General features: G+C 39.6%; 1 protein-coding gene across 1 annotated transcript in view; it reads right to left on the bottom strand.

Moving 5' to 3' along the window:
* Nucleotides 1-2,448: 2,448 nt before the first annotated feature.
* The window catches only part of LOC132815750 (inactive phospholipase C-like protein 2), a 278,675-nt gene continuing 256,008 nt past the window's right edge, over nt 2,449-25,115 (bottom strand). Inside the window, exons 5-6 of the mRNA XM_060824874.1 lie at nt 11,710-11,819; nt 2,449-4,657 (exon numbers count right to left, since the gene is read on the bottom strand). Of these exons, the coding sequence (XP_060680857.1) occupies nt 4,415-4,657; nt 11,710-11,819 (353 nt within the window). The 3' untranslated portion in view covers nt 2,449-4,414. The remainder of the gene's footprint in view (nt 4,658-11,709; nt 11,820-25,115) is intronic.

Genomic DNA, 25,115 nt, shown 5'->3' with positions numbered 1-25,115 from the left:
TTTGCAACTCAAAAAAAGCCTCTTATTCAAATAAGAACTTAGTCAAAGTACAATGTTTGGACCAGGTGATTATAATGCAGAATTTCGAACAGATACTGCAGTTGCATCTTAAGAGAGATTAAATGAAATTAAAAATTTGCAATATAAAGCAATTTACATGTATTAACCTTTCATTTGGTGATCCAGTCAAGTTGTGATCGAATTTTGAAGCCAGTCATGTAAGAAATCTATAAAAGGTCTGACGCTCCCTCTTCCTTTAATGAATAAAATCAGCTTCCTGTGGGGTTATTCTACAAATCATGTCGGAGTCAAAGGCAACATTTTCTACCTTAACAAGAGTCATTTGTGGTCCAGTCAGCAAAATGTATTGAGTTGAGGAAAATAAGTTTCAAGGAATGAATGCCTGACCTTCTGAATTCAAATTGTCAGAGATAGGGAGATAGAGCTGGAGTTTGGGACGAGCTAAGTATCTCTTTTAGGAGACAGTATAGACACGATGGGTTGAATGGCCTTCTTCTGGACTGTAAAATTCTATGATTCAATGATGCAATTCTAATTTGATTCACTGGATTGAGATCAACTTCTAACAATGTTGTTTTTTTTAATTTAAGATTGTAAAACTTACTTAAAATTAACATGTGTTTTCCAAACTGATAAAGAATTGGCAGCACATTCTACATGATAGAAGAGAGTGAAACAGATGCACAAGATGACCCTGAATTAGCGGAGGTTGGGGGAGGGGGGTGGAGTGTAACTATGGTATAAGCAACATACAAAGTCCTCACGTGACACTTTTGGAATGAATCCAAAAAACTGAATACAACTAGTTATGGCAAAAAGTAGCAAGGTTTGAAGGCGTTATATTTATTGTGTTTCCACAATTATCTTTGAGGTAAAGAAAACATGTTTTTTTCAAGATTTACGTATGAAAGCACAGTCAGAGGTACTGTCTTCCAAATGAAATTTTAAACTCAGATCACTTTTAGCCTCTCTTGTGGGCACATAATTTCCATATTAAAACCTGATACCCAGCAAACGTCATGTGACATCACAAAAATGTTTCACAGGTCAATATATATCACTGTTGTCTGTGGTACACTACTGTGCACAAATTATTTGTTGAGTTTCCCTACAATACAACAGTGACTAAACCTCAAAAATGCTTCATTTTCTGAAAACTGCTTTAGCTGACCAAAGGCCCTATGCATACAATCATACAGGTGTACAGCACAAAAAAAGCCCTCTGGCCCATTGAGTCATCACCAGTCAAAAACATTAAACTATTCTAGTCCTATTTTATAGTCCTTGGTCCTTTTGTATGCATTGGCATCACAAGTGCACATCGGATTTCTGCCTCTGCCACACACAGACAGTGAGTTCCAGAATTGCTTTTGGGTTAAAAAAAAGTTTCCTCACATATCCTCTAAATCTTCCGCCTCATATCTTAAATCTGTGTTTCCTGATCATTATCCTTTCACCAAGAGGAAAAGTTTCTCCTTGTCTACCTACTTAATCTTGTACATTCCAATCCTCTCAATTTCTTTTGGTCTAACAACCTCAGTCTGTCCAGTCTCTCTTCATAACTGAAATTTTCCAGCCCAGGCAACATCCTGATAATTCTGATTTATTTTGTCCTACTCAGTCCTTCTTAAGGATATTTTCATATTAAGACTGCAGGACCTTAAACCTTCAATCCTTTAGAAAGGCCTGACTTCTTGGGGAGAACAGAGTGGGGAGAACGGAGTGGAGAAGCTCAGCACCCTCTCATCAGGAGGGAGATTCAATGTGATCACTCAGAATGAGACAGGTCATTCAGTGATCGTTTTTACAGATCTACATCAAATCCAGTGCAATCACATGCCTCCTTTAATGTGGATTGCAGAGATGCACACAAAACCCTCGCTGTGACCTAATCAATGTTATAGACATTTCCAGCATAATCTCCATGCCTTGGCTATAAAGACAAATATCCCTTCTTAATCTTGGTTTACCCATCCTGCTACCTTAAAGGACTGTTGGACATGCACATCAAGGTCACTCTGATCCTCTGTACTTCCCAGGGTTCATCATGTAATGTGATCCTTTTCCTTATTTTTAAAAATGTACTGCTGTGTTATGCCAAGGCAATTTTTTTAGGCTTAAAACATACCTATTAAGGCTGGTGATGCTCTCATTGTAGGGAGGAAATCATACATTCTAAGGTGGACTGAAAATTGTTAAACTGGAAGAAGCAAACAGAGCTTGTGAACGGAGCTGTGTGAACCCAAAAGCAATCACTCGTGGGATACCAGAGAGTGGGATCAGTTGCTAAGAGGCAAAATGTTCTATATTGTAAGTAATGGGAAAGAATCATATTTGAGTTGGAACATTAACTCTGATTCTCTCCACACAAATACTATCAGACCTGCTGATTTTCATTGTAACTATAAAATTACTTTCTTAAATTGGGAAGATGAGCTGATAAATGGCAAATTACATTTAATGTGGATAATTACAAAATAATAAAATTAGAGAGGGAAATTAACAGTGGAAGCAAAAACTAAATATCTTGAATACAACACGATAGAATAATATGGGGTTTTGGGGAATAATTCACTGAAACAATTCAATCTGTGCAGCTGTAAAATAAAATGGGAGGTGGTAAGGACGTATGGATGAATCAAGTAGAGATTCTCATGAAACGATGGATGTGTACAAGGCACTGGTATTGTCATGCAAGGAAATTGTGTACAATTCTGTTTGCCATACAATACTGAAAGTATGCAGATGTGAGGGGCAAGCAAGAAAATGAAACTAAATTGAAACCTAGCATATGACATCACAGGACAGATTTTCTTTTCATTCTCTTTAGTATAAATGAAAAAATTCCTATCAATGCTTAACAAAGGTTGGGCAGAGACGACTATATACATAATAGAGTCCACATTCTTTGCTCTCTGGTACATCAGATGAAGACAAATCTTTATGACAGGGGCAAGAACAGGAAAATGATCTCTTTCACTGCAAAAAATGGTTTAAGAGCCTATAATTGGTTAGAACAGAAAACTTCTGGTAGCTTATGGGAGGAGCAGGGGGGCGGTATTGGGGAAAGGTTACATCGACCCTTTACACTTAACTGCTTTACACAGATGTCAGTGAATTTGTAAAACCAAATGTCTAAGGAAGGTTTGAAACAATATTTGATTCAGGCATTTAGGATCACTGTGTACTGTTTCTATTTCGGTATCTATATCATTTTCTTGCATGCTCGAGCTCATTTCTGATGGATTACAACAGTGGATTTTGTAAAAGTTATTTTCTTAAAATTCAGCAACAGAATAAGCATAAATTATGATTCAATCAAATCAAAATATAAATTAGAAATCTGAGAAAAGTCAGTGGCAAAACATATGATGTTTTTGCAAACTAGACCACTCACTCTTATGGGCTTCAAATGGTCTTTGTTTCAGAAAAAAACGTAAACTTTATCTCTGCATCACTCTGAACAAACCAAACCAGTTTAATTGGTTCCGGGTCATCAACAGTGGCAACGTTGTTTATAATTTGTTGACTCTACTGTTTTGGTGATTTATGGGCCAGAAGAGAAACAGAGGTAAAAATTTCCCTCTTCCATCCCAGTGAATCAGTACATTAAACAAGGTCATGGTGGCTGGCAATCCTGTGTATTACCAACTTTACTGGCATAGAAATCCTTTCTTGTGGAAATTAATGTGCCTAACTTTTCTAGTTGCACTTCACAAAATAGAAACTATATACAACGACCTGCTATTAGCTGCTGCTGCCTATTTGGTCACCAGATGGTGGGTACAAGGACTTCAAATGTTTTTTTGACATTCACAACTATCGCTGAAGGAACAGATTTCACAGCAAAACTTTTCCAGCTTTCCCTTGATTAATGGTCTTCATAAAGTGCATTGAACTTCAGTGACCACAATCAATAATACATGTTTCCATTTATGGCTCAACAAGCTTTACAATGTTTAGGTAGCATAACAACACACACCTCATTGTATTTATATATACTTTACATATTCTTCTGTATAACGATTTTTCAATCAAATGAAGACATGAATTTTAAGTATCTAGAGAAATATAACATTTACAAAAAGAATGTAAAATGGCAGCATAAATTACTAGAAAAAAAAGTTACATTTCAACTAATTCTTTGTGACATCATATATACATATTAATTTGGCAGACGAACATTTAATGGCAAGTCCACCACTTCTTTGAAGCAGCATACTTCCACCACTAGTAGTATACTTTCACTTGGAGAAGTGTTACATTCATTGCTCTATTTGTCACATTATTCTGCGCCTTCAGAATTGTGCCTTAGGATTTACAAAATACTAAAACCAACCAACCAACCGAGAAGGCTTTGAAATGCAATCCAAATGTTCTATACTGGATGTACTCATTTGGCAGCTTTGAGAGATTTTTGAGTGGTTGTATCCTGGTGAGGTTGAGCGACTTGGTCTCCAGCTCCAATATCGACACTTTCTTTTTCAGGTATTGCCTCGAGGCTTCGTCTCGTCTTGGACGGTTCTGCATTCCCAGTGCCTGGTTTGTTCAGACCACAAGATACTGCAGCATAATGAATTTGCTTCAGGTTGTCCAATGCTTCAATTTTAGCATGTTTCAATAGATCAGCTTGGCCCTGTGGTGAATTAATTATTAATTAGCTTTAAGTAAACAAATTGTTTGAATAGATACAACATATACAAACCCCAGAGATACAGAACACACAAAATATTTAGCACTGTGACTTCAGGCGCTGATTCCTTGTGCTAACAGTCAACAACAATACAATCAAAGTAGACACATCGGAGGTAAGACCACAATACTGAAGAGACGAGAGTGTGTGGTGCTGGAAAAGCACAGCAGGTCATGCAGCATCAGAGGAGCAGGAGAATCAATGTTTCAGGCAGGAGCCCTTCATCAGGAATGCTGCATGACCTGCTGTGCTTTTCCAGCCCCACACACTCTCCACTCTGATCTCTAGCATGTGCAGTCCTCACTTTCTCCACAATACTGAAGACCCAATTCTCCAAACAATGTCCCCTGTGATAGCAGCTTCCCACTGGGAAAATACATCATTGCAATATTGATGTTCTGCAAACCTCCAAATTGCATTGACTTTCCAATGATATTAGCGCCATCTAATTATTTGGCAGAACTGGTATTATTGCTGTTTCTAACTTATATCACTGATTTGGATTTGAAAACAATCCACACTACACCAAAATGGCAAGGCCAGTACCAAGGTTAAGAAGTGAGATGAAAAAAATACTTGAATGGACAAAAAAGAAAGCAGATGGAATTTAAGGCAGACAAGTATACCATGTTAGGCAAAAGTGAGGACTGCAGATGCTGGAAATCAGAGTCAAGATTATAGTGACACTGGAAAAGCACAGCAGGTCAGGCAGCATCAGAGGAGCAGGAAAATCGGTGTTTCGGGCAGGCGTCCTTCATCAGGAATCTAAAATCAGGAGTGTAAAATATTGCACATGAGAAAGAAAATGAACAGCACAGGAAGTCCATGAATGGCACTGAAATAGCTTTGGATAAACTTGAAAGAGACATAGGTATGTGTGTTAGAAGATTCAACTTGCAACTTTTCCAACCAACGCAGATTAACAAAACTGACAGATCGCCAAACTAAGCAGCCAAAATAGTTGAATACAAGTTAGAAATTATCAAACAACTATCATGAATTGCATTTAATTTTAGTCAGGAAGCAAGTGAACCACCCAAATATTTGAGTCTGTGCAAAGAAAGACTAATCTCTTGGGTGACTGGTCCAAATTATGAGGAACTTGAGAAAGGTGGGCTTTTTAGTTTGGACAGGAGATATTCCTGAGGACATCTTATGGAGAAACATGACATGTATGACAATGCAAAAATTAAATGTACAATAATATAAAAATTAGAAGTAGAACATGTGCACAAATGTTAAAGCTAATCTTTTAATGGATGTCAGGGTGTTTAGGGTATGAAAACAAAAAGTCTTGAATCACTGAAGAAATAATTTTGGGGTGGGGAGGGTTGAAGTATGATGCAGCATCTAACATTACTCTAGATAGGTGAATCAAGAAAGGTTACAGCTATAATTATCATATGGTTAGTATTATGAGTTGACCAAATCAGTTAATTGTCAAAAAGTGTGGTGCTGAAAAAGCACAGCAGGTCAGGTAGCATCCGAGGAGCAGGAGAATCAATGTTTTGAGCATAAGCCCCGAAACATCGACTCTCCTGCTCCTCGGATGCTGCCTGACCTGCTGTACCTCTCCAGCACCACACTTTTCGACCCTGATCTCCAGCATCTGCAGTCCGCACTTTCTCCACAGCAGATTAGAGAAAAAATATTAAAATCATAGGATGGTTATAGAAGATGGTCATGTTGTATCCATGTTGGTGCTCTGTAGGTACAACTTAACTAGGCCACTCCACTGCCTTTTCTCCAACAAAATCATGAGTTTCCAGCTTCCATTATCAGTGTGGAACCTACAACTACAAGTTCTATTTTATGTGATGAATATTTTGACAAGCTGTGTGGTTTGCTGTTATAAAATTTATACCTGTGAAGGGAGAAGAAAGAACATACATGGATTTCTAATCAAGTGAATATGGTAAATGAACTGCACTAGATAAAGGGATCAGTGCAATCAATAATTCTGTGCATCCATACTTTTACTTCAGGGTTTAGAAGTGATATCACGCACAAAAAAAAAGAATGTGGTACCAATAGAGAAATCATAGACCACTTAATCTAAACATCAATTGAAAAGTTGCAGAGTTAAGCAAATAGTTACTAAATAGTAACAGAAACAGAAATTGCTGGCAAAACTCAGCAGGTCTACAGAAAGAATTGAGTGTTAATATTTTGGGTCCAGTGATCCTTCTTCAGGACTGTCGGTAGCTAGGAAATGGTTAGTATTTATGTAGAAGATGGCATGGGGTGGGGGAGAGAAGTTGGGGGGGGGGGGGGGGGGGGGGGGGGAAGGGTAAACGATAGGTGGAGATAAAGCCCAAACAGACAGCAGAACAGTGGGGCAGATAATAGAATAGGTAAAGGTCAGTTTTGGGGAATGAATCATTTCGGAATAAGGGATCACACATTTAAGACAGAGATGAGGAAGAATGTCTTCTTCCAGAGGTTAGTCAATGTGTGAATTCTTTATCACAGAGGGTTGTCAAGGCTGGGTGATCCAGTAGATAAAGCTGTGACAGAAAGACAGATTTTTCTTCAATAAGGGATTCAAGAGTTATTGGGAAAAGGCAGGAAAGGAGTTGAGGATTATCAGATCAACCGTGATCTCATTGGATGACTGGCCCATTTCTGCTCATACATCTTATAATCTTATAGGAGAGATGTGATAGCCCTGGAGAGATGCGATAGCCCTGGAGAGAGTGCAGGGGAGACTTATCAGGATGTTACCTGGGCTCCAGAGTTTCAGTTATGAGAAGGGAGTGGACAGACTGGGATTGATTTCCTTGAAGCAGAGGCGATTGAGAGGGGTCATGATTGAAAAGTACAAAATTATGTGGGGCACTGATACAGTATTCAGGAAGAAACTTTTGGCTTTGATGGAGGGATCAATGCCCATGCTGCACAGATTTAAGTTGAGGGGCAGAAGGTTTAGAGGAGATGTGAAGAAAAGCTTTCTCACCAAGAGGATGGTGGAAATCTGGAACTCACTGCATACAGAGTGGCAGAAGCAGAAACTTTCATTACAGTTAAGTAGTAGTTAGATATATACTTGTGATGCCAATGCGTACAAGGTCATGGGTCAAGTGTTGGAAAATGGGATAGAATAGTTAGGTGAATGTTTTTGACTGGCATGGATGGGATGGGCTGAAGGGCCTTTTTCTGTGATGTAGAATGTAATGACTGTAGAAATCAGTGAATGGATTAGATTTCAGGGTCAATGACTGACATCATTTGTATTATGTTTTGTACATGCTAGAATTCACTATAAATAAAGAACAATGTTCTGATCTCAGGCTGGCAAATTACTTGGCATGTTGGTAACTGTGATCCACCACAGGTTACAAATTAACATCAGATTTTTCAATGAACGAGAGCATCATGCTTTTGAGGAATGAGAGTTTGCAAAACTGGTTTGCTAGGACAGCAGAGGTGTAGCTTTGGCTGCTGAGCAAGTTGCACTAGAGAATGGACTTTCCTTTTCAGTTGTATACATGTCAGATTAAGCAGGCACAGAAATGTGAAAACGTACTGGAAAACAGAGCAAATATACTGAAAATACGATCATGAAAACAAAAAAATCTGTTTTCTGATAAATGTATTGCATGAATCTGATTATTTAAAAAATGTTATTGGAACATTTTCCAGAAGATGACTTGCAGAAAATAAACACCCATTAAAATGGGAAATGCGTGTTTAATATGGGCTGGGCAGCTGCCTGCGTAGGGACTCTGACATTGTGTTGAAAATTCAGAAATAAAGATTAAAACATGAATCATTTCTTTTGCTCCCTGTTTTTTTTTTGAGTATTGCTCCAAGCCAACCCATGGCATGTACCCTCCCATGGTCCCTCACACTCCTTGTGCCAAGCTATGCTCATTTGCCATTATTCTACCGACCCCCTACTTTCTCTGATCCTTCTCTGTAGCTATAACACTATATTTTGCGATCTATTCTATTACCTTGATGTACTTATGGAAGGTTCAGCACTTTTCAATGTATCTCAGTACATGACAATAATAAATCAAATCAAATCAAATCCACATTCCAGGGATTCCACAACCAGATTTCATTGAAGGCGGATGATCATTTAAATAACCAGCTGCATCCAAGGGCTGTCTGTGTGTGCAAATAGAGACCACCTCCAATATTCTCTGCCCCTCCCCCCAACAAATATGAGAAAGTCCAGATTTGAGGTGGGACTTCTTATGGCATTTTTGCAGCAACAGAGATGCTCTCTGCTGTGGCAAAACCCCTGGCCTTAAGATGTGCCAAGTTGATTTCAGCTGAGGAAGCAGAGACAGTGGTGTGAAGTTCTCTAAGGTAGGGAGAAAAGAAAATCAGATTTTCATCCTTGCCTAGTGACTCCATTTAGAATACTGAACCATTTTGGTATAAGGTACGAGTATTTTGGGGCTACATTATGATGTACTCCAACATCAAATAGCTTGCTAACATAATTTGAGTTTGTTCATGAAAAAATATGGCACTTACATAAGGTACTGAAGTGTCTCTGGAATCATACACTAGCATCTTTCAGAATAAAGCAAAAATTTGAATGTTACAAAAATACTCATCTCTAAATATAGGTTAATGAAAGTAAAACTGAAGATTAATTTTAAGATATTTAGACTAAAGATTGATGCAATAGAAATTATAATCTTTGGCCTTATGATAACAATTATCTTTAACCACGAATGGGGTTTTCACTTGGGGAAAGGACATGATTCAAATATGCAGATTTGTGTGCATTCATCATGAGAGATAGTTGTTGTTTAGCTGGAAAATCCTCAGGTAACCTACATTAAGCCAGGCTACAAATTAAAACAGTGCATTTCCCAGGTCACAAGTTACTTTTATTCTTCTCTCCTGATCAGTATAATTGTATAGAAAGCTCTAAATACTATCAGATATGAATCCTTTTTGTATCATATTGTTATATTTAGTTGTTTTAATCTCTGGAATCCTTTGTGAAATGCAATTGTTTCTATAAATACCATTAAATGTCTTCATCATAATTTTGTAGTTCTATTATGCTAAATGACAAAAAAATTAAATTAAATTTAGTGTGACCTCTGAAATAAGCAAGCAGTATCTTTAAACTCTTTCTGGTCTGGGGCTACTTTTCTAGAATTCCGTTCTAACAGATCGGGTGAATCACTACCATTGTACTTTCATTATTATTTTCAACCTTCTGTGCCCACAGGCCTAAATAAATGTAAAGAGATTTCAGTGGAGAATTGTAACCGTTATGGGTTCTTGAGATTATTCATCATAATGCTAACATGTTTTTCTTAGTAGAAATCTGAGGTTTGTTTTAACTGCTATTGCTATGAAAAAGGGTTATCTTTTATCATCATCATAGTCATGAACATTATGGACAATTGACATTTACAATGCTGAAGGCCACTTAGCCTATTGCTTTCGCATTGACTGTTTGCTGCAACAAATAAAAATTAATTCCCTACTTCAATATCTATAGTCTTATATCTGCAAATATGCTTCAAAAATGTAACAGTTAAAATGATATCGGCCTCAACCAATCCTTACAGAAAATAAAACTCTGTTGTGTCATGCCTCTATGTAAATACTTTTCTCCTATCATCTCTTCTCACACTCTTAGTGATCATTTTGCATTAATATTTCCTTGTCAACAGCTCTCCAATCTTTCCCTATTCAATCTGTCAAAACCCTTCATTATTTTGAAAGGCTCTCTTGAATCATTTAATGTTCTCCATTGGAAATGGTTCCAGTATTTAATTTGCCTTCTCATAAAGAGTTTCCCATCTCTGGCATCCTGCTAGTAAATTTATGCTGAACATAATCTATAGTTTTAATGATCCTTTTATACAAGCACATCCGAGACACGCAATAATCTAACTAGGTTAAAAAATGCTTTGCATTTTGTTACTCAATCTTTTTGAGACTGGAGAAAGGTTAGAGTAGAGTTACAGACAAACTCAGTGTTAGAATGCTTATACTTCTTGATATAGTAATAACCTAGCCATTGGTGTACAGAGCACAATTTTACACTTTGAAAACAACATAAACCTTGGTCATTTTGTGAAATGAGAGAAGGATAATACTGAACTTCTAAGGGACTTAGATTGGTGGAAGGGGTGGACAAGTGGAAAATGAAATTTAGTGTAGAGGTGTGTGAAATTATTCACTTTCGAAAGATGAACATAGAAACAACATAAAATAAATGGTACGGTTCTAAAGGGGTATAAGAGCAGGGGCACATAGGTGTCAATGTGCAAATATTATCAAAAGAAGCGAGAAATCTTGATCGAGTTATTAATAAAGCACATATTATTCCGTAGTTTTAAAAGTAGGGGCACAGAGTACAAAGGCAGGAAGTTATGTTAAACCTATATCAAACACAAGTTCGGTCTTCAATGAAGTACTGCATCTAGTTCTCAATTTAGAAAGGATGTGAAGACATTATTCAGAGTGCAGAAACAATTAGAGAGAATGGTTCTGGGATTCAGTTGTGTAAATAGATCAGAGAAGTTGTGACTTTTCCTCCTGAAGAGAAGGTTCAAAGGAGATTTCATAGAGGTATTAAAAATTATGAGGGGTCTGGAGGAAGTAGATGGGGAGAAACTCCTCATTGGTGGAAGGATCACAACCAAAGAACCACATATTTTAGGTAAGTGGCAAAAAAAAAATCAGTGACAATGTGTTAGATTGTAATTATGTAATGACTAGTTAGCACGCGAAATGCAATGCCTGAAAGAATAGTGGAGGTAGGTGCAATTGAGGCTGAGGGATTAAGATCATTCTCTTATAAGAACAAACGTGCAAGCCTATAACTGCAGAAAGCTCACACAAACATGACAAACTGAGTGGCCTCCCTTGTGCAGTGACGATATTATGATTATATGTTTAAAATTACAATATTCTATGAAGATACTTTATGCCATATGTGCCTGTGATATGAAAATTTCATTGCTGATCAGGAGTGTCTTACATTAACAGTATTCTTAGGAATTAATTACCTTAAGAACAGTGATGTTCCAAGTAAAATTCTCAACAGCTTTATGCAGTTTTCTTCCTTTAAGGCCTTCTTTAACTCCAATGTTGTTCAGATTTTCATGGAATTCCATTGCTGGAAACAAGAAGCATTTGTTAATCTTAGTCATAGCACAGTTAATTGATACTGTAACTGATACAGGATGAAACTAAACAATTGAGTTGTACCGTTCAACTGTGTTCGGAGCCAGGTTAATTATAGGAAAGCACGGAATGAGGAAGGTGGATTGTGATGTATGATTAATTTGCGCCATTCTTTCCAATGCAAACTTCATGCAAGCTTCATGCTGTCTGCTAATTTAAACAACACTACTTCACATTCCTGAAGTAAAAGCAGTTCTAGAATGGCAGTAAGGGGACTCACATTTGAGTGAGGTCAGCGCTGCTTAAAGCTGTCCTACACACAGGAACATAGAAAAAAGGAGCATGAGCAAGCCATTCAGTCATAGAGTCATGGAGTCATAGAGATGTACAGCGTGGAAATACACCCTTCGGTCCAACCTGTCCATGCCAACCAGATATCCCAACCCAATCTAGTCCCACCTGCCAGCACCTGGTCCATATCCCTCCAAACCCTTTCTGTTCATATACCCATCCAAATGCCTCTTAAATGTTACAATTGTACCAGCCTCCACCACTTCCTGTGGCAGCTCATTCCATACACATACCACCCTCTGCGTGAAAACGTTGCCCTTTAGGTCCCTTTTATATCTTTCCCCTCTCACCCTAAATCTATGCCCTCTAGTTGTGGACTCCCCGACCTCAGGGAAAAGACTTTTGTCTATTTATCCTATCCATGCCCCTCATAATTTTGTAAACCTCTATAAGGTCACCCCTCAGCCTCCGACGCTCCAGGGAAAACAGCCCCAGCATATTCAGTCTCTCCCTATAGCTCAAGTCCTCCAACCCTGGCAACACGCTTGTAAATCTTTTCTGAACACTTTCACGTTTCACAACATCTTTCTGATAGGAAGGAGACCAGAATTGCACGCAATATTCCAGCAGTGGCCTAACCAATGTCCTGTACAGCAGCAACATGACCTCCCAACTCCTGTACTCAATACTCTGACCAAAAAAAGAAAGCATACCAAACACCTTCTTCACTATCCTATCTACCTGCGACTCCACTTTCAAGGAGCTATGAATCTGTACTCCCAGGTCTCTTTGTTCAGCAACACTCCCTCGGACCTTACCATTAAGTGTATAAATCCTGCTAATATCTGCTTTCCCAAAATGCAGCATCTTGCATTTTTCTGAATTAAACTCCATCTGCCACTTCTCAGCCCATTGGCCCATCTGATCCAGATCCTGTTGTAATCTGAGGTAACCGTCTTCGCTGTCCACTACACCTTCAATTTTGGTGTCATCTGCAAACTTACTAACTGTACCTCTTATGCTCGCATCCAAATCATTTATGTAAATGACAAAGTAGAGGACCCAGCACCAATCCTTGTGACACTCCACTGGTCACAGGCCTCCAGTTTGAAAAACAACCCTCCACCACCATCCTCTGTCTCTTCCTTTGAGCCAGTTATGTATCCAAATGTCTAGTTCTCCCTGTATTCCATGAGATCTAAAAATGTGTTGCTGGAAAAACGCAGGAGGTCAGGCAGCATCCAAGGAGCAGGAGAGTCGACGTGTCGGACATGAGCCCTTCTTCAGGAATGGAGGTCTTCAGGAATGGAGCCCTCCCTGAAGAAGGGCTCATGCTTGAAACGTCGACTCTCTTGCTCCTTGGATGCTGCCTGACCTACTGCGCTTTTCCAGCAACACATTTTCAGCTCTGATCTCCAGCATCTGCAGTCCTCACTTTCTCCTAGAAGATTTTAACCATCTGCAGTCCTCACTTTCTCCTTCCATGAAATCTAACCTTGCTAATCAGTCTCCCATGGGGAACCTTGTCGAATGCAGGGAGTATAATGAAGGTTCACTAAATCAATTCTTGGGATGGCAGCACTGATGTATGAGGAGAGATTGAGACAATTAGGATTGTATTTACTGGAGGGGGGAGCTTGCTTAGAAATCGACAAAATTCTATCAGGACTAGACAGGTTAGATGCAGGAACGATGTTCCCGATGGTGAGGGAGACCAGAGGCAGGGTTAAAGATAATGAGACAGCAGTAGCAGATATTTGTTCACCTGGAGAGTGGTGTATAAGGAATTCTCTGTCACAGAAGGTAGAGATAACTCTTGTGGTTAAAAGGATCAAAGGATATGGCAGGGGGGAGAACGGGTGGGATATTGAGCTCGATGATCAGCCAAGATCATATTGATTGGTGGAAGAGGCTTGACGAATCGAATGGCTTACTGCGGCTCCTAACTGCTATGCTCACCCATGCTCTCTGAATGTTTGCCATTGCCCTTCCAACACCATTCCTTTAAGTAATGCCTCCCAATCTCCCCATAGCCAGCTCACACCTCATTACCATCATCATTCATTTTATTCAGATGCAAGACCCTACTCTCAGAATCAATTATGTCACTCTCTATCTTGATGAGGAATTCTATTACGTTGTGGTTGCTCATCATACACAACTTAAGCTAGCTTGACCTGTAAAGGAGATGTGCATTATGGTGGGAACGGGTGCTAGAAATCTTTGGGAATGAGGTTCTGACCTGCAGGAAGACTGACTATAGGCACAATAGAGCAGGAAGTATACTCTAAAGTTCTCAGATGCAGGACTGAGGTAGTGACGCAGCAGGTGGACAGGAGGCCTGGATAAACCCAGAGAAGGTAGTGGGAGCAGATAGCTACCTCGGTCAATGATAGCTTTTTAGCCCCAAGGACATGGAAGTAGTGCTATCACACTGTTGACCAAATTAGTGAATTAATCTTCAAGTACAATATTTTCACAACTGAACTCTTTCCTTAGATACTGGGTAAATTATAACCCCATTTTCATTCATTTGCTAACAATCTCTTTATCAGTCATTCTTCATATCTAACATTTATAACTTCACTTCACACTCAACACTTGGCACCACTGGACAGCGTGGACTCACTAACAGCTGGAGACACTTCCAACTGCTCAATCTTAACAACCAGTTTGGTCTGCAGAATGCAATCCATGTTTTGTGTATTTGCCTTGAAGCCAGGACCTAGGTTTTCAGGATTTGCCACACCACTTTCAATTTACAAGATTTCAGCAAGTAACATAAACATACAACCTCCAACCAGTTCTCGAAACTCAGCAACAGCCAGCAGAAATCAATTAGCAATCAACAAAGATCAAGAATGGCAGCCATGCTAAAAACAAAATGAGTTCTACAGAATTGAATTTTGTGGCAAATGTTTCTTTGGAAGCAGGATATGTGAGGCAAAGATTTTGTTTAATCTGTTTTCTGCACACTTTTTATGGTGTTGGGTCCTTTAAAGGTTTTAAACTCTATGGTTGATGAAGCTGTCGAGTTTATTGGTCAGGGCCATATGAATGCTGTCGACGCCAGATGAAAAAGAATGTTGCATAGTGGTAATGTCACTAAGACTAGTCATCTGGAGGCTCAGGCTTACTATCTGGGGTCATTGGCTCAAACTCCACAAAAGCAGCTGGAAGAATTTAAATATAAATAATAAAGTGAAAACTAGTATCATCATGGTAGCATTGACAATTGTCATCAATTGCTATAGAATCCAATATGACTGACTCCTCACTGAAGGAAAAACTCAGCTTCAAGAGCAATTAGGCATGTGTAACAATGCTGGTCTTGTCAATGACACCGATAGCCAAGTAAGTGGTAAGAAATATTCTGGCTTGTAGAAATTCTGCAAAAGCTTTTTCCTGCTGTCTCTTCATGTCCATGAGGACTAAGATGAATTAACTAGTCACAGCAGTGCATCTGTGACTTGCTTTGGCACAAACGTATGGCAACTTGGCTAACATTGTATTGATCCAACTGTGGGTCAGAATAACCTTAATCATTGAAACTCAAGGCAATGGTTACCTCAACTGCCACAGGCAGTGCCAGCTGTGGTAATGGGGAAACTGCTGTTGCAGGTCTGAAATCACCTCCCTATAGAATTCTTATTTACTCTTACACTGGCCCACACTGATGTCCAGTTGCTTACTCTGTATTGTTAGAGACTCTGGGCATAGTAAAGGCTCCTGCAAGCACCTCTCTTCTTTCAGAAATACGTCACAGGGTCAAGAGTGACATCCTGAAGAAATTCCATCTATTGCTTATGTTACCTAACTAGTAAGAGAGTGTGGGGAGATGGTGATGGTTTGCAATATCACTGTTGTTCTTCCTTAGCGAATGTTTTTGCACTGAATAGAATGGCTGAAATGCCAAGAATTGCAGAAGAAAGCTTCTCTGAAAAGCTGAGTTCTTACAGGTAGTTGTGCCTTAATATTTTGGCCCTGTAACCTCAGACCTTCCGAGTAAGTCCAGCACAGAGAATTTGCCATGTATCAAAGTCCTATTGGAGTCACAAGACTCTCTGTAAGGCTACAAGTCACTTCAGTCTTTGTCTCCAGTGGTTAGGCCCTGATTGACATTAGGCAAAATACAGAAACACACTCCTTTTTCATTTCAGTATTACTCTGTTTCTGCCCAAAAACAGGGGTAAAGGTATGGTGTGCAGTCCAGGTCTATTTGTCTATTCGTCTTATCCAGTAATTTGAGTAGGAACACAACACCTTTTGAAAATAGAATCACAATTAAAAGTCTTCAAGAAAGGATATTAGAGGAGCACCAGACAGAATGAGACATGAAATTATACCCAGCGGATCAAACAATTTGATATTATACTTTTGAATCTTGTACTTACTTTTTATCTCCCAATAGGTATTGAGAATAAATACGTGAATAAAAAGGTTTTCCTCTAGATTTTCCTTCACCCTTCAGCTTAAACATCTTTAGGGAATATGCTTAACACAGATAAAAATGTATTTAATTAACTTTATTCTCTCTTAAATATGTTGGAGGTATTGAAGAGATAAATTTCTTTATACCTAATCCATTACTATTAATTTCTGCTAGGCGTGTGATGCCCTCCAGCAGCAAAAGTATTCTTATTAAATTGCCTGAAGCAATAAACTATAATAAAGTGAAAACTACAATTCTGAACAATCTATTCGAGGACAATTATCTGTAATTAGTTTTTTAAAAAGTAGATAATGCTCTTTTTTGATAAGTCAATGAATGCTATGTATTGAACCTAAATTATTGAGAAACTTGCAATTTCATCTACTGCTTTAACGCATGATTGTTCAATAGTTTATTTTGCTTTCTGTGTGCAGCAAAGTCTGTATCCACCTTATGCCAATTGTTTATTGAAACATTATCAGCACCATTTACAATGACAAACTTCTACTTAATGTTTACGAAGGTAATGGTTTGCAAAAGGACATGAGGCAGTTCAAGTTGAAATAGATGCACTGTGCTTGCCCACTAGTACATCAGTACCTGTAGACAGTACACCTGGCTTTAGCTAACAGTTGGTGTACTGGGAGGAATTATTCCCTAAGGTAAGTGGGAACAACAACTGCAATAGCTCCACCTCCAGCTGTGATATGATCTACTTTGATACTGATTGCTTTTGAGAAAAGCTCCAGCTAAAGTATGTTATATTTTCATTGGCAGATAATGGAAGATGGCATGAAAAGGTGATCAAGGCCAATAGAACCTTAGAATATGACAGCATTGATGAATGTTATTCAAGTCTTCAAGTGTGCACCAGCTCTTTTGAATAGAAATTCAGTTAGTTCCTAAGTCCAATTCACTTCCTGTATCCTGCTTGGCAACATCTACCAAGGTGCTTTTAATCATTTGTACACACCTACCTAGCAATGATTAGTAGGAATTTACTTCAAGGGATCCAAGGTCAGTGGTTTGACAACTACAAAGGTGTTTTATAAAACATCACTATGAATGACTGTAAAATAAAGGGTTGATCGAATCAGTAATAGCGATGATTAATATTGTGGAGGGACAGAGAAGACTATATGCACTTAACTATATATAACATCACTTCAGTAACTGCCACATGAAGAATTACGTCCTGGACTGCTTTATCGTCCAACATCAGTGAAGCTTGGAGTTTCTCTTTCTTTATTGGTTAATTAATAGGTTGAGATGTCAATCAATTGTTCTTGCAAACCAATTGTAGTGCTCTCTTTATTAACTTTTGCACACAACTAACTGGCTATTGAAGGGTGGTGAGAAATTCCTTTACTGGATCGAAGGTCAGCCTTTCTTTTAGATTCCACTCATATTCAAAATTTCACTTCCACCATTTATGTGTGTCTCCAATAGCCCAAATCTGCATCTGGGATAGACTAAAAAGTGGTCAAGAAAGGTTGGGTCCAAAGAGTGGTTCCACTTTCCAAGAAGGGTGGTAGAGATAAACCAGGGAATTACAGACCAATGCATCTTAGATCAAATGGTAGGAAAAAAATACTAAAGAAAATTCTGAAGGAGAGAATCAGTCTCAACTTGGAGAGGCAAAGTTTGATCAGGGATAGTCAGTATGGCTTTGTCAGAGGGAAGTCATGCCTAACACATTAGATTGAAATTTGCAAGGAGGTGACCAGGTGTGTAGAATAGAGTAGTGCAGTTGGTGTACTTTACATGGATTTCAGCAAAGTCTTTGACAAGGTCCCATATGAGAGACCAATGGAGAAGGTAAAAGCACATGGAATTCAGGATAATTTGACAAAATGGATCCAAAATTGGCTTGTTGTTATTAAGAGACAGAGGGTGATTAGATTAGATTACCTAGAGTGTGGAAACAGGCCCTTTGGCCCAACAAGTCCACACCGACCCACCGAAGCACAACCCACCCATACCCCTACACTTACCCTTCACCTAACACTATGGGCAATTTAGCATGGCCAATTCACTTGACCTGCACATCTTTGTGACTGTGGGAGGAAACCGGAACACACTGAGGAAACCCACGCAATAGTAATGGTAGAAGGATACTTATGTGACTAGAAGCTGGTGTCTAGTGGGATCAATGCTGGGATCCTTATCGTACATGATATATACAAGTGATATATAAGAAAATGTGGGTGATAATAATTAGGTTTGCAGGTGACATGAAGAATGGCCAGATGGTTGACAGCAAGGTAGAGGTCTTTAGTTACTGAAAGATATAAACTCGTTATCAGATGGGCAGATCAGTGGCAGATGGAACTTAACTCCGATAAGTGTAAGGTGATACATTTTGGAAGATTAACAAGACAAGGGAGCACTCAATGAATGGAAAACACTAAGAAGCTCAGAGGTTCAGAGGGATCTTGAGTGCTTGTTCACAGACCCCTGAAGATGGTAGGACAGGTTGATAGGGTAGTTACAAAGGCATAGAGGATACTTGCCTTTATCAGTTGAACTACAAAAAACTTTGGTTAAAAAAACCAGGATGCGAGAGATCTGAGAGTTCAGGTCCACTGTACCCTGAAGGTGGCTGCACAGGTGGATAGAGTGGTCAAGAAGGCATATGGAATGCTTGATCTTCACCGTATGAGGTTTTGAGTATAAGAGCTGGCAGGTCATGTTAAAATTGTACAAGACTTTGGTTCAGCTGCATTTAGAATACTGTGTACAGTTCTGGTCACCACATTACCAAAAGGATGTGGACGCTTTGGACAGGGTGCAGAGAAGTTTTACGAGGATGTTGCCTGGTATGGAAGGTGCTAGCAATGAAGAGAGGTTGAGTAGGTTAGGATTGTTTTCATTAGAAAAAAGGAGATTGAGGGGGGATCTGTTTGAGATTTACAAAATCATGAAGGGTAGATACAGGGTGAGGGCTTCAATAATGAGAGGTCATGTATTCAAGGTGAGAGGGGAAAAGTTTAAGGGGGATATATGCAGCAAGTACTTTACACAGAGGGTGGTAGGTGCCTGGAACATGTTGCCAGCAGAGGTAGTAGAGGCAGGTACGGTAGATTCATTTAAGGTGCGTCTGGACAGATCATGAGAGGTGGGGAGCAGAGGGATACAGATGCTTAGCAATTGTGTGATAGGTTTAGACAGTGGATTTGGGTCGGCTCAGGCTTGGAGGGCTGAAGGTCCTGTTTCGGGGCTGTAAATTTTCCTTGTTCTTTGATGTTGCCTAGGATGGGGCAGTTTAGCTATGAAGAGAGGCTGGATAAGCTTGGGTTGTTTTCTTTAGAGCACAGAAAGCTGAGAGGAGATTTAAGTGAAGTGAATAAGATTATGGGGATATGGACAAGGTGGATAGAAAGCAGCTGTTCCCCTTTTGAAGAGTCAGTAACAGTAACGAGAGAAGTAGACCCTCTGACCCATTATGCTTGCATTGGTACTAGTTCTTCAACTGAAGACATCCAATCTCATCTAATTTTTTTGCACTTTTCTTTGTATCATTCATTTTGTTATGCATTCTGCTCAAATATTTATCCCGTTGCCTTTAGAGTCATAGAGATGTGCAGCACAGAAACAGACCCTTCTGTTCAACTCATCCATGCTGACCAGATATTCAAACCTAATTTAGCCCCATTTACCAGTATTTGGTCCACAATCCTCTAAACATTTCTTATTCATATACCCATTCAGATGACTTTTAAATATTGTAATTGTACTAGCTCCCATCACTTCCTCTGGCTTATTCCATACATGCACCACCCTCTACATGAAAACATTGCCCCTTAGGTCCCTTTTAAATCTTTCCCCTCTCACCCTAAACCTATGTCCTCTAGTTGTGGACTACCCCACGCCAGGGAGAAGACCTTGTCTATTTATCCCATCCATGCCCCTCATGATTTTATAAGCCTCTGTATGGTCACCCCTCAGTCTACAATGCTCCAGGGAAAAAAGCCCCAGCCTGTTCAACCTTTCCCTATAGCTCAATTCCTCCAACCTTGACAACATCCTTGTAAGTCTTTTCGGAACCCTTTCAAGTTTCACAACATCCTTCCAATAGAAGGGAGACCAGAATTGCACGCAATATTCCAAATGTGGCGTAACCCATGTCCTGTACAGCCGCAACATGATCTCCCAACTCCTATACTCAATGCACTGTCCAATACAAAAAAGCATGCCAAGCGCCTTCTTCACTATCCGATCTATCTGCAACTCCACTTTCAAGAAACTATGAACCTGCACTTCAAGGTATCTTTGTACAGCAACACTCCCTAGGGCCTTACCATAAGGGTTGCTCTGATTTGCCTTTGCAAAATGTAGCACCTCACATTTACCTAAATTAAACTCCATCTGCCAGTCCTTAGCCCATTGGCCTGTCTGATCAAGATCCCTTTGTACTCAGAGGTAATCTTCTTCACCGTTCACAACACCTCCAATTTTGGTGTCATCTGCAAACTTACTAACTATACCTCCTATGTTCACATCCAAACCGTTTTAGGCTGCACTCACTCTTCATAACCCATTCATTTGCTACCTGCCAATCCACACATTTATAAGGTTGACTCCAGACCCACATTTTCTTCCTCATTGTCTCATTCGGTCTGATGTGTGATCCATAGAAGAGGTACGGTTTAATGCTATCTGTGTTTTCAGATCCCTGTGGGAAGTCTGTGCCCCTATCCCAATGGATAAAGAGGATTTAGTGTACATTATGTATTTTGCCTCAACAAAACTCAAGTGTAACTATATTTGTGTATGTGTAGGATAGTGGGGAAGGTACATTCTTTGCACTACCTGAACGTTAAGGCCACATCATCCAGATATTGGACATTATTATAACGAAGCGATTCAGGTGTGGCAGGTAAAAGGGATGGTGGTGGGAACCGGGTCTTTTGATGTGGAATCAAGAAACAGACTCCCACTTTTTCTAGCTCCACATTCCAGTAAGTTATCTATTTTATCAGATCCTGCAGGGAATCCTTAGACTCAGTTTTCATGAGTGCTGGTACTGGCTGCTTCAAGGCAAACCAATATTGGAGAGCTGATTCAGTCTTTCAGTCCCCTATTTGCATATGCATAGATTGCAGCACTTACTTAGATAGGATTAAATGACATAACATTTTCCATTCTTATCTTAATATGCTGAACAGTACACATCCAGCATGCAAATGTGTACATGCCTTCTGCCTGACAAATTGCAGCTTATTTATTCTATTAATTCACTGCGTGAAAAAATAATAATTCTGTGATCATTCTGAGCCATGTCTCTAGATGCTAAATCACCAATGATCAAAGCAATCACACACTATTAATTGAAACTGCTCAACCCTGTTACCTTCTCTGTTCTAGCCGACTCTCACAACGTCCTTTCCTAAAAGCTTTTCCCACAGCTCCAGCCTCCTACCCTAACCGACACACAAAACTTCAACTCTGGTCCATTCAATTTCTTATCCAACTTTGTTGTCACTTCCTTACTTTTATATTTGATACTTTTCTAGGTAAAGTCATAAAATTTAATTGAGCATTTTCTGCTCTTTTCTATCTCTCAGCATTACGATACTCAAAATTCTGCTGTCTGCATCCTGATTCGTACCAAGGCCAGTTCACTCATTGTCACTATCACTTGTTCCATAGTCTTTATTGAACTGGTTGTGGCATGGATGTCTACAGTAACTGACTCATATTAGACGTCACATGACTACAATACTACAATATTACTTTTCTATCCAAACAGTCCCACCATCACATAAAAAAAAAGTATGGATTATCATTTATACCAAGTGATCCACTATGCGCACAACTGTTCTCGTGAATGAGCAATCCAGGATTCTCATCAGTCTCTATGCATGCATTACACACACAGGCTGAATTTTGGACTTTTTGGGCTTAGTGTGGGTCACATCAAATTTTTTGGAGGGTTTTTAGCTACAGGCTTTCTCACTGTATCCTCATAGACTCATCCTATAATCTATCACCTACGATTTACTGACCTATCTTGCCCAATAGCAACCCTCACATCTGATTCTAGCCTCATCTTAATATGTACCATTCCCAGAACAACTCACAACTCACTGGATATCCCAGAATTGACTGGCACCCTTTGCACACATGCCACCTTTAAAAGCCTGTTGTACATTCAAACAAGTAGGGTCAGTCTGCAGCTGCCCTGCATGGTTCCTGACATTTTGCCCCAGACATGGCAGACAGGAAGCAATTGGTGCACTGCTTTGTAGGCAGGGTCCTGGAGGTTCAGCTCGATGAAGTGGTACAGACACAGACTTAGTCTTTCCCTCAGATCAATAGTGAAGACCAGGATCCTAGACCCGAGACGGGGTTGCCATCTGGGTCAGTGTAGCCCTCAGCTGTCTAGAGGGATGCCTAACATTATAGAGAGAAAGTCAATTACCTTCTTCACTCTGCCAGTGCAATTGCCATCATCTTCTCTCTGATACCTCACAATCACCATCTATGCTACTGCACCCACGTCCCACCAAGGCTCATGCTCTACCACTCTCACTACTGTCTGCAACATCTCATCTCACTTGTTGTTACTCAGTCCAATCTCCAACAGCACTAACCCTGCATGCCCTCTGTGCTGCCTCATCACTCATTTGGGACACCTCCCACTTGCAACAATAACAACTGTGCCACTAGCTTTCATCTCCCTTATTACCTCTCTGCCTCTCTCATTTCATAAAGGAAGCAGAATCCAATAGGGAAAAATGAGTCAAGAGATGTGGTGCTTGGTCTGAACCTATTTGTGGGGAGCATTCTGACACTGACTGTCTTGAATCGGTGACTGACCATATTCAAGTTCTTGCAATGGTACCGGAGACTGACCTTGATTTACTGTGCTGGGACCCTTTGACTGAAAGTTTTCTACCTTTATTTAACTGAAGCCTGTTGACAATGACAATCGTCCTTCCTTTGTGAAGGAGGTCAGAAATTACCGGAAAAGCTCAGCAGGTCAAGTGACATCTGTGGAGAGAACCCAGAGTTCATGTTTTGAGTTCAGTGACAGTTCTTCAGAACACGTGGGTTCAGCCTAACCTGCTGAGTTTATCCAGCAATTTCTGATTTTGTTTCTGATTTCCAGCATCTGCAGTTCTTTGGTTCATTCGTTCCTTTGTGGTTGTGCTAAATGGCCCAGCAAAGACAGAAAATGCAGGGTACATGTAGCCAATGCCCATAGAGAGAGCCCTGACATATTGGTGCCTGGTGTCCAACATACAGGTCCTTTGGAGTAAATGGTGAGCTGAAGTTGCCAGGTACCCCCTTTGACTTTCATTGCGAGATTATCAACATCTAGCTTATTGGCATGTTTAGTAAAATAGACAGCTCAATATTAATGAGGCAAGACATTTAACAAACAGTAATACCTATATGGCAATTTGCTGCTGCTGATGAGAAATTGGCCAAGCTGTGTGTCAAGAGCATAAAAGATGGCCTGAGGTATCTCCTGATATAGAGATGTGCTACTGAACTTCTCATGCAATTCTAACATTAATCTTACCATGTTTCAGGTTGTTCAGACTCCTATAAGTTTCTGCTCATTGTCTCTTAATGGTATACTGGCTGTTCTTTCCATCTCCTGGAAGTACAGTTCCCATGTCACTTTTTGTTCCTGCCATAACTGTTGTTACTCCATTTCTAATGTTGAGTGCTGTAGACTCCCAGGGTGACAGTTGATCTTTGCTCTGTGCTCACTTAGTTTACTCATTATAAGCATGGCACTGGCTGATGTGCTGCTAAATGTCACTGCTTATGTCTGACCATGACAGCACTTTGCTGAAAAATGTGTTGCTGGAAAAGCGCAGCAGGTCAGGCAGCATCCAATGACCCCAACTCATTACAGCATTTTTCCTATTATCCTCAGACATGACTCAAAATGTTGGTGGTTTGAATGGTTTTGGTTTAGTACCACATCTCTCTACTCCTAAAGAATAATGACTCTTATTTCTTCTGCAGAAAATGCCATCATTCCTCTCTGTATACCCACTACACACTTGGATCTGTAGGATTGACCTTGATACTTTTAAGCTGTCATCCTTTCATCATTATTTGTTTCAACAATTGCATCTTGTTGGGTCATTCATTTGATTTGAGCAAGGCACTTCTTAAATGCAGTAGCTTTACTGGGTTGATGAATTCCGCAGCTGCTTTTGTTGTAGACTCTGCTATTTTTTCATAGCGAGTGCTGCTATCAACACTATGTCAATGACATATAGCTGTTTCCTTTGCTTGTATGTCATGTTCAGATGATATCTCCCTAATTTGCAGATACTTTGGAGTATAGAACAACCTTGATTACCTGAACAAGACAGGCGGGGAGTATTTTGTTCAGATAATCTGAAATTTGGATAATTGACATTCGGATAACTGAGGTTGTTCTGTAGACAGTAATGACTTGAGAATTTTTTTGAAGTGGTTTAATATCTGACTTGACTGTTAGTTTGTCTGTACTGAATGGGGATTGATGAAAATGTTCACAAGCAGATTCCTTGCCCAGAACCTACACTAATTGATAGGTTTAGCACCCTTTGAGGT

Source organism: Hemiscyllium ocellatum, chromosome 5 (genome assembly GCF_020745735.1).
Source record: "Hemiscyllium ocellatum isolate sHemOce1 chromosome 5, sHemOce1.pat.X.cur, whole genome shotgun sequence".
Taxonomy (NCBI): Eukaryota; Metazoa; Chordata; class Chondrichthyes; order Orectolobiformes; family Hemiscylliidae; genus Hemiscyllium; species Hemiscyllium ocellatum.
This window is presented reverse-complemented; position numbering and strand designations above follow the sequence as displayed.